Source organism: Amphimedon queenslandica, unplaced genomic scaffold, assembly GCF_000090795.2.
Source record: "Amphimedon queenslandica unplaced genomic scaffold, v1.1 AMPQUscaffold_12436, whole genome shotgun sequence".
Taxonomy (NCBI): domain Eukaryota; kingdom Metazoa; phylum Porifera; class Demospongiae; order Haplosclerida; family Niphatidae; genus Amphimedon; species Amphimedon queenslandica.
The window spans coordinates 1-10,501 of NW_003547327.1; the positions used below are offsets into that span (position 1 = coordinate 1).

General features: G+C 38.3%; 1 protein-coding gene across 1 annotated transcript; it reads right to left on the reverse strand.

The window, feature by feature from the left end:
- Nucleotides 1-7,906: 7,906 nt before the first annotated feature.
- On the reverse strand, nt 7,907-9,885 carry LOC109587826 (uncharacterized). The gene is made up of 2 exons (XM_020004048.1): nt 8,256-9,885; nt 7,907-8,065 (listed from the first exon to the last, which is right to left on the reverse strand). Exons 1-2 carry the CDS (start codon nt 8,911-8,913, stop codon nt 8,049-8,051), a joined length of 675 nt encoding a protein of 224 aa, XP_019859607.1. The 5' UTR covers nt 8,914-9,885; the 3' UTR covers nt 7,907-8,048.
- Between the last annotated feature and the right edge of the window lie 616 nt (nt 9,886-10,501).

The following is a 10,501-nucleotide window of genomic DNA, read 5'->3' on the forward strand; positions in this document are numbered from 1 at the left end:
TGAGTGATGAATTCACTTCGGACCATTGCAGTGGCATTCCTTCCATTTTTTGTTGGCTTATCATAACAGACCCAGCCTAAACCTCTGTGATACCTTGCCATATGCCATTAAATCCCTGGTCTCTGTCATGCACAGACACTACCTCAAATGATAAAAAAGAACAGTAGGTCCATGAGAGGGAGTCTGTAATGTCACGCATTTGCTGAACTGCTGTGGGGGCAGATGACCCTAGCTCTTGCAGTGTATTAAGAAGAGCCACTAAGCTTGTAATAAGGTATATATGGTGCATGAAAAGCAATACATGTATATATTACAATGTGCAGTACAGTGCGAAAAAAGACCAGTAGAGTACAGTAGCCAGAAGCAGTGCAGTGCTAGTTCTATAGTAATGGTGCATATCTCAGCTTCTTCAAAAATTACTGATGCCACATTCTCATAATGCATAAGCAAAAACTTCATCCATTAGTTGAGGCTCTTGGTAACAGCAAAACATACCAACTGCCATTTAAAGTCCAAGTCAATACATATCAACTATGCCTTCCGATTCTCGTAAACACATCCAATTCCATGAACTATGATATTTTCAAAGTCAATTCTACATTTTCTTGCTAAAGCACCTGCAACAGCCATCATATTTACTTGCAACTGGTACAGTACTTTGCTTTGCAATCTATTTATCCAAGCTTTTCATTTTTCAGTTTGCACTCTGGAGCCACTTTTGTTTCTTATTTGTAGAACTTTACTGTCGTCTGGGTACTGTTGCTTTATGCTGTCATAATTTATCACTGGTAAATCTAACTCCTTCAGTATTTCATCGATTGGTGATACATTTTCCTTGTTGGGTGTTCATGTACAAGTAATAGGGCAGGGCTTACCGTGGGATGGATTAGGTGTTGATGTATATGCAAGAGGTATTGGAAAGGATTGAGAAAGAATATTAGACGGAGGGGGAAGAATTATACTTAAAAATACACATAGAATGTAATTCATTTATGGTATTGGTTTACTTTGTAACTGAGTTTGTAAGTACTGTTAACGTTGACATTCACGACATGATATTGCTATATTACTGCACTCCTTAACAAAATCTTCAAAACCTGTATAATATATTGATACATGATCAACATCGAGCTCCTGATACCTGTGGTAGCAAATAGAAAAACCCTCATCTTCCCATTCTGCTTCTTGTGTCACAGATTGTGCGTAAGCCCTGAACAATGCGTACAATGTTCATCAGGTTCTACAGTTCATTACTCTTTGACGCTACTCAAGTACATTCATCCAATTTTACGAGATAACTTTTACAATGTTCTGTTGTAGTTCCATATAATAGAACTCAACACAAAATGTTTGCAATCCATTTGCGCAATATTTTGAAATATTTTCGATTTTAGTTCCATAGGACAGAACTCAGCACTAAATGTTTGTAATCAAGTTCTGTAAGGGAGAAGATTTGTAATAATATGTACAAAGAATTAGTTTGATTACTGAGAATATACCCATGTTAGCACTACGCGACTTTGTCTCACCAACATTATCCGATGAAGCTAACGACTGGAGTTGTCCTGGCTGACTGACTAGTGGCCAAGCTCGTATGAATTTTTAATTTCTTGCCTAAACAATTTGAAGTAAAGCATCCAACATCAATAACTGAAGGATAAACTACTTTAAGAGTTCATTGTTTGATGAAGCACAGTCACGCATTACTGCTACTAGTAATTCAGATAAAATACTTAGTTGTACAGACAACACAGTGATGAACTGATGAGCTACTTCCTCTCCTGTAAGACATTTTGCCATAAGCTCAAAACGTATCAAATGCTCTTGAATTGACCAATCATAACTAACAAAATGAATGACGATACACAAGGCTTAACCAATCCTAGCCAGCCATCAAGTATAACTGCTAATGGCTTTTCAGCAATTTCTTGTTTGACTTTTAGTTGTTCCTGTTCCAGTATAAAGCTGACATGTGCCTTCTATCAGTAAGATGCAAGCCAAGAATACATGACATGGCACTGATCACTAATCACTGTCAGTTTGTGAGGATGAGCCAGAAGAAATAAAGATTGGAGAAGAGCTATCGTAGCGTTTATTGTTTGTGCCTTTTACTGCTAGCTATACAGCATTTACTACATTTACATCAGCGCAGAATTTTGTGAGATATTTGCTCTGCAAAACTTCTGGTGGTGGCCCATTTTTGCTTGAGGAACTAAGCCTTTATCCTGACCTTCTCAGTAATGAGCTCTCCTAACATTCACCATTCATCCTTCTCTCCAAAAATTCTTTTGTATTGAATGTGATGGTAGCCTGCATCTTGTTATGAGCTGTATGCAGCCATCTCACTGTTTCCCTCACCATGTTGCTGCACGAAATCCCTTAGTATTTTGGAAACAGTTTTAGTGGCACTCTGACTTACCTCGCTAGACCCAATGGGATATTCAATCATTACTCTTGATGAATAAGACTGAGTGAAGAAGTGGCAAGGGTAATTACTCTTACGCATGCATACTTCACTGCATTTAACGGAGAGTTCTTTCTGACAGGCTAAACAAAAGAGTTTATTATTTGAGACAGTTAATTGTTCTCCCTTAAAAGTATTGACTCGTTGCTGAGGAGTGATGGACTTAGGATCATTTCTTCCTAGGCCTTTTGACTTTCTCTTTCCTTTAGGAGGATTCCTGTCAACTTTTCTTTTTCCAGCCAGCTTTGAAGGTGTAGGTAAGCAAAAATATTTTTGGTTATAGAGTTAGAGCTGCTTGAACTTAATATAGAGGATTCTTTATCACTTTTAACCTTTTACACTGATTCTTCTTCCCCTATGCCACAGCTTCCTTCATCCTCATAGTTTATTACTTTAGCTATTATTCTTGTATTTTATCTAATTATTTTCATATTATTCTACCAATGGGGAAGCTCCTATTATTCCTTTAATTATGCTGGTATAATAGGCACAGGCCCAGCTATTAAATATTAAAGAAAACTAGTAAATGAGTTTCTTTTTAAATGCCATTTTGTAAAGGTTGACTGTGTTATTGATATAGTACAACTTGTACATTTATATTGATATCGGCATCTGTTATTGGCTAAAATTTTGGATTTATTATCTATTATCAGAATATAAGTATAACATCATATTGCTGCATCTCTAAATTAAATACTTGATTTAGTAACGTGGTACAGTACAAAGCAATAATAAAAGCTAAGTAGCTATGCCTTACAGTTACTTGTGTTAGTAGCTTGTTGCTCCTTCATTGCGTGTGTGCAAACCCACCAGTAGTAGTAGCCTACGTGGTCAACTGCAGATAGTAGCTTGAAGGTAGAATGGGGCAAAGAACATCCTATTTGGTTTTCTAAAAGCAGAGGGTTGCAGTACAGTAGCATCCTCAAGTTTTTTGACGGCTTTTATTTTTGTTATTACAGTACATGTAACTTGGCAGTGCTGCAGTACTTGATGGGCATAATACAGCAAAGATTAGCAGAGGAAAAAGCTAGCTACAAAGTTCTCTTCCCTACTTTCCACTACTTAGCCTTTCTAAAAAAATGTACTGTATGTATTAATGATGGGCAGTAGTACCTCAGTTAATAATTTATAATACTAACCCTTGCTGCCACTGGTATCCTCATTTTCACTTGACTCGATATCTTCAACAATTCTCTTATCATCTAGCTTTTTTCCTTAAGAAATATGCATACAATAATGCGTGCAGTAACCTTAAGCTATTGCTTGTCCGTGCAGATGTAACCAATACAAATCTAAACTTACTGTGAGTTTGTATTATAGTCACTGAAAAATGTTTTCCTCTAGCATTCCAGATAACTTTACTACCAAAGTACAAATCGTCCTGACACAGCTTTTCTCCTGTTTCTGTTTCCTAATATCTGCAGTTCACACAAGGCTCTTTATGTCTTCCATTACTTTTAATGAGTTCAATAGTACACCAAACTATTATGCAAAAACAGACTTGGAGTTGTTAGTATAGATGTAACTGACGAGCTGATTCCTCTTCTGTAAGACTTTTTGCCATGAGCTCAAAACGCATCAAATGCTCTTGAATCAACCAATCAGAATCAACAAAATGAATGACGGCACACAACGCTTCACCAACCCTAGTCATACTATCAAATATAACTGCTAATCACTTTTCAGTCATTTTTGTTGTTCCTGTTCCAATGTAAAGGAAATCAAATCTGACATATGCCTTCTATCTGTAAGATGCAAGCCATTTCTTCTTGGAGCTCTTCCAAGATTTAAACCAAAACATTACAATTGGTTTGGTTTTACTCCCAAAAAAACTATTCAACAAAGTTGCTTCATGACTTGTGTGTATATTCTGAAGCTGTAAGCAGACATCTGTGCATCCCAACTGAAACAAATGTTCTTTTTATGCTAATTCCATTGATACATGCATGCATGGTAGTTCAGTTTACTAATATAAGCCAGGCTTAAGGTTGCTAATTTGGACATACAAGTGGCATTGTCATGTGATCACCAAAAGACTTCACCAGCAGTGATTGCATAGATTTATATTCTACATGTACATAGCCAGGCTATACTACTTTGTGAAATAATTACATTGTGTTAACTCCTGCGTTAATGCTGCTGTTAAGAATAGCACTGAACACAGCTCCTGGAGAAGCTGATCGAGTCAACCACATTAGTGATGCTAGATTCATTCCTCCGTATCTTGGCAATGAAGAGCTCTTTTGCATCAGATTTTGAAACAAACTTTTTGGGTACATTATACTTTGCATAGAGTTGGAAGTCAATAATGGAATTTTGGCTAAACAATAATCTCACGTATTCTGCAAGTGAAGGTCTGCTAAAATTGCTTTCTAAGCATTGTCAGAAAAGTTGATATGTATTATATAAACAGTTTCCCTAATTCTGTGGTAGACTCAAACTACATGTAATTGACCACATTGAAGGGGATATTCAATGAAATGTATGATTAATGAAGACTCAGCTGGGAGTTCTAACCAAGGGTTAGGACTGGAAGACCTTGTGTTGGTGTTCAAGCTTGTTAGAGCGCAGTCATCCTTCTCGTGGTCCCATGAGAAGCATCTAGAGCACGTCCGGATTGGTGTGGGTGAAGCCCCTCCCAGCACAGTAGCAGCCATGAGTGACGAATTCACTTCGGACCATTGTAGTGGCATTCCTGCCATTTTTTGTTGGCTTATTATAACTGACCCAGCCTAAACATCTGTGATTCCTTGCCATGACCTTGCCATATGCCATTAAATCCCTGGTCTCTGTCATGCACAGACACTGCCTCAAATGAATGTCACGCATTCGCTGAACTGATGTGGGGGCAGATGACCCTAGTTCTTGCAGTGTATTAAAAAGAGCCACATTATTGTGGAGCAGTTCTTTAAGATCAATAAGCACTCCCCTCTCAACCTTATCCACTGCTTCTGCCGGTATTGGCAGAAGAGCAAAGGACATAGCAAGTAACAACTTTAACTTGGTACACACGTTGTTCTTCTGGTAAAGTCTCTCCTTTAACATTTGCTGCCTCATCACTAGATTGCAATGCATGAGAGATATCCATTTCAGTCTGGCCTTTCTTTGATAACTGCTCTTTTCCAGACTTGTGCTTTGAAGAATTTATATGAATACGTACTACACTGCATTTAACAGAGAGTTCTTTCCGACAGCCTGCACAAAAGAGCTTATTATTTGAGTCAGTTAAATGTTCTCCCTTAAAAGTATTGACTGGTTGGTTGCTGCATAGATAGGAAATGGTTGAAAACCATCATAAAAAATGGTCAAAACAGGCATAACTGGTTGAAAAGTGGGCACACCCACTTCCTGGCCCTACCATTAACTTGCACCCAGATCCACCACTGGGAGGCAGTACAGTAGCATCCTTAAGTTTTTTGAAAGCTGCTACTACAGTACGTGTCACTTGGTGGTACTGCAGTACTCGATGGGTATAATACAGCAAAGATTAGCAAACTAAAAGAACTACTTAAGAAGTTTTCTTCCGCTACTTTACATTTATCTTTTTTAAAACTGTACTGTACATGTAGGTATCAATAATGGGCTGTGGTGTAGTTTTATGAATTGAGATGATATTTATTGATATAATGATAACTAGTACAAATCACACCCACATAATAGGTAATAAGTAAATTAGTAGTACTAGCACCTTTAGTATATGTAGGTATTGTACGCTCGCAGACATGGCACAAGATATATCAACATTTGCAGGTCACCTTTCGCTCCAATCGTAAGGTCCTCTTCAGTAAATACCTCTGGCTTGACTTGAATCTTGAAAGGCAGTATTGAATAATGCCTCCCCTTAGTGTAACTGATGACCAAATCTGTTTGAAATAAACAGGCACTTGTACACTAACAGCCACATCCAACTCTTGATGATCCAATCCTGTATCAGTGCTGTTGTATAATACTGTTAATTTCTAATTCGTCATGTCATGCAATATTAAAATTTTATTTCCATCTACTCTTGTTATGTTAGCATAGTGCTCAGTACTCTAATAATCAACAGCAACAAAAGTAGATTTAACAATTTTACTGAAAACAACACAAATATTGGTCAACAATTTTAATTGCCTGTTAATCAGTCTTAGAGTGCCCTTCTTACATTAACACATTTATGATTTATTGCCATTGTTTCAGTTGCTGCAGTGGAGTCTTGAAACCTTTTTGTTACATAAGCTACAAGAAAAAGTAGATTACAATAGCTAAACAGTAAACACATTGTTTTAATTTTTAATATGTAGTTTGCTGTTCCTTTGTTGTGCATGGGCAAAGCCACCAGTGGTAGTAGCACACGTAGTCGGTAGCTCCACAGTAGAATTGAGCCAAGAACCTCCTAAATTGGCTTCTAAAATCAGAGAGTGGCAGTACAGATGAACTTGGAGAGCACAGACAGCTAAGTGAGGCATCCTTCAATTTTTGAGAGCCTTTTGAGCGTGTGAGCACTTGCACATGTGACTGGTGGTATTGCTGTACTTCCTGGGCAAAGAGTAACGAAGAGTAGAAGTACAAATACTACCTACAAACTACCTGTGTACTACTTGCACTACTTAGCTTTTTTGCTTTTTACTGTACTTGCAAAACCTGTAGGAGGCACGACCATAACATCCTTTTCAGAAATTATAGCAGAAATTGCATCTTTCTACTCTTTTTTGTTGGAATTTAAGCCCTAAGTCAAGCATTGCTTCTGCACCAAAATCTCCAGTTTATAAATGGTTATGATTCATAATGTATCACTGCACAAATCTGTGTGGTGAGTTGACTTTGTGTATTGCATTGGTCTTGACCTTCCGTTTTTTTGTGAAGGTCAGGCCATACCTTACTAGGTTGCATTCAGTGATGGAGTAACATTACTAAGTACAAGTGTAGGATTTGCCCTAATTGTCTCCCACAATTTTTGAACAAGCTACACTTAGCAGACTGCTTTGAGGACCTCATCTTAACCTTGAGACTCTATTGGTATGACTATCGTAGCTCAGAACCTTTTCTATAAGCACTGTCAAGAATTCTCAAAATGGTTGCTGTTAATTAAGCAGGGATATTGAGGCTTTTGACTGATTATCTTTACACAAGCACAATGGTTTTCCACGTTCGTATGCCTGTATTAATATTTTTGCAGTTATTTAAATAATTAATAATCTCACAAGTATATATAATATGTGACGTGAGATTGGAATTCCACAAATGGCAAGGCGAATATATGACAATGTATTTGGCCGACAAAAATACTCGAATCCATAGCAAATTTTAAAGATTTTATTTTAATTTTAATAAATTATCTCACGTGACCAGCCACATTGGCCTTAAAATGTGAGAAATACCCGAAGGAATTAAATACATAAATCAATGATGAAATAGGTAAAAACAATACCTGTTATATACATAAAACAGGTATACCCTAAATGTATGCATGTAAGAAGTCTACCAAAACATGCCTGGGTAAATGAAGGATTATGTCTATAATGAGATAGTGAATAATAATTAATGTCTATAATGAGATAGTAAGTAAATCAGTATCAATCAGATCATAACAAGAGCACAATCCCTAGCTGTCTTGTGAGCCTAAAGGGATAAATAAGGGATGGGACAGGCAAATAGGGGGGAGGTGTCATATATTCGCCTTGCCATTTGTGGAATTCCAATTTCACATCACATATTGCATATACTTGTGAGATTATTAATTCCACATCATGGCAAGGCTTCATATATGACAATGTATTGTTCAAAGAATTAAATGAATAAAAGCACCCACCTGATGGAACAATATCCAGATGTGGCTCAGAAATGGGTTTATAATAAAACCTCTCAAAAGTAGACCGTCTAGACCATCCAGCACACTTTAAGATATCTTCCACAGGAACTCCTGTGGATCTAGCCCTTGAGCTTGCTGCAGCTCTCGTAGAGTGAGCCTGGAAGGCATCAGTATCAATCCCTGCCTCCTTCATTGTAGCCGTTATCCACCTACTGATGGTACTAGATGCTACTGGCTTATGATGACGGTTAAAGGAGAGAAATAAGGGATTAGCCATACCAGATCCCTGGGGGCGAAAGGAGAGGGTAGCTCTTTCATACATGTAGCTCTCCAGAGTAGACACAGGGCAGAGGATTGGTTCTGTTATCAGCCTTTTAATAAATATTGATCTGGGTGGTCCAGATCTCCTAGTCTTGGAGGGACTTGCTAGTTGAAATGTTACTCCCTCTTGTGAGAATGAACGAAAACGTAAGTCCAGAAGAAAAATATCAGAAGAATGAGCAGCTGAAGATAAGGCTAGTAACATTGCCAATTTATAAGACAACTGCTTCAAAGAAAGAGTGTCTGAATGACCCCGGTTATTCTGGAAAAGGGAGATTACCACATTCACATCCCATGTACTCCTATATTTAGGCAATGGTGGTCTTTTATTAAACATACCTTGGAGGAGTCTTGCTATCAAGGGGTGCTGTCCCACAGGAACCTCACCAATAGGAGGGAGAGTAGCTGAGAGAGAAGATCGAATTGAATTAAGAGTAGAATACTGCAAACCAGACTGAAAACCTGAAGTTAAAAACTCTACAACATCTTCTATAGATGCTGAAAGGGAATTGGTGTTATTTGATTGAGACCAAGAGCACCATTTTCTCCAGGCAACTGCATGGGACTTTTCAGTGCCCTTCCTCCAGGCTGAGCATAAGAGCTGAAATGCTTCAACTGAAATGTCCTTGTAGACCGGAGACTCTCCAGGCGGTCAGACTGAGAGAACCATCCAGAACTAGAGGGTGAAACTCTCCTAACGGATTCCTCAGCAGGCTGTGCTCCTCTGGAAGGATGAGAGGATAATCAAAAGGCTGACTAGAACTGGGTACCAAATCTGAGATGGCCAGTTGGGAGCAATTATCACCACCTTCCTCAACCTCTCTTGACTGATCTTCTGTAGCACTCTGCCTAGAAGGAGAAAGGGAGGAAAGGCATAACAGCTGAGACCCCAGCTCTGAGCTAGAGCGTCTGAAGCTAAAGCCTCTGGGTCTGGGTGATAGCTGAAATATGACTCCAGTTGGGAATTGTGGCGGGCAGCAAAAAGATCTATATCGAAAGGACCCCACTTCCTCTGTAACTTCCTGAACACTACCTGGTCCAACCTCCAGTCGCTCGACTCCAACTTCCTCCTGGACAGTAAATCTGCTAAGCAGTTCTGTGAACCTGGGATGTGTTCTGCATATACTGTTAAGTTCCTCTGCAAGCACTAGAACCATATTGAGACTGCCAAGTCTGACAAAGTCTTGGAGTGAGTACCACTCTTCTTGTTTAAGAATGCTATGGCTGTAGTATTGTCCATCAATAATCTGATGTGCTGGTGGGATAGCTCTGATGCAAATAGAGTTGCACCGATATGCTATTTCAACCGATACACCAATAACCGATATAATAAGCATAAGAAAACCGATATTTATTACTGATATGATATAATTGTTAGTATTAATTAAGAAATGATTCAACATCAAATAATCAATTACAAATTCATCAGTTTTATGTTGTTTTTTAATAAAAAGGAGTGTCTCTGCATTTTCTGGTGCGAGGCAATTCCTTTTGTCATCATAAATGTTCCTGGCACTTGAAAACAGCCTCTCTGATGATACCGAAGTAGGTGGCACACATAAATATTTTTGCGCAATTTTGGGACAAAGCAGGGAATCTTTTAGAGTTTTCAGCCCACCACTGAAATCCAATTTTCTGGCCAAATGGTACAAGGGGCTCAGAAATATACATACTTAACTCATCTGCTCTCTCTTCTTCATCAAATGAAGTGCCACTTTCTTCTAAAATTTCATTAAACGTTTTCCATATTCCAGTACAATGGTGTTTAGATGGTGGCTCTTCTAGACTATCTCCTGAATCAGTGGCACTCCCCATTAAAGAACGTACAGTAGCTTCTGCTTTGGTCTTTGTACGTGTAGAAATAAAAAACTTGTTCTTAAATCGAGGATCTATTAATGTAGCAACTATCAGTAACTCATTGTCTT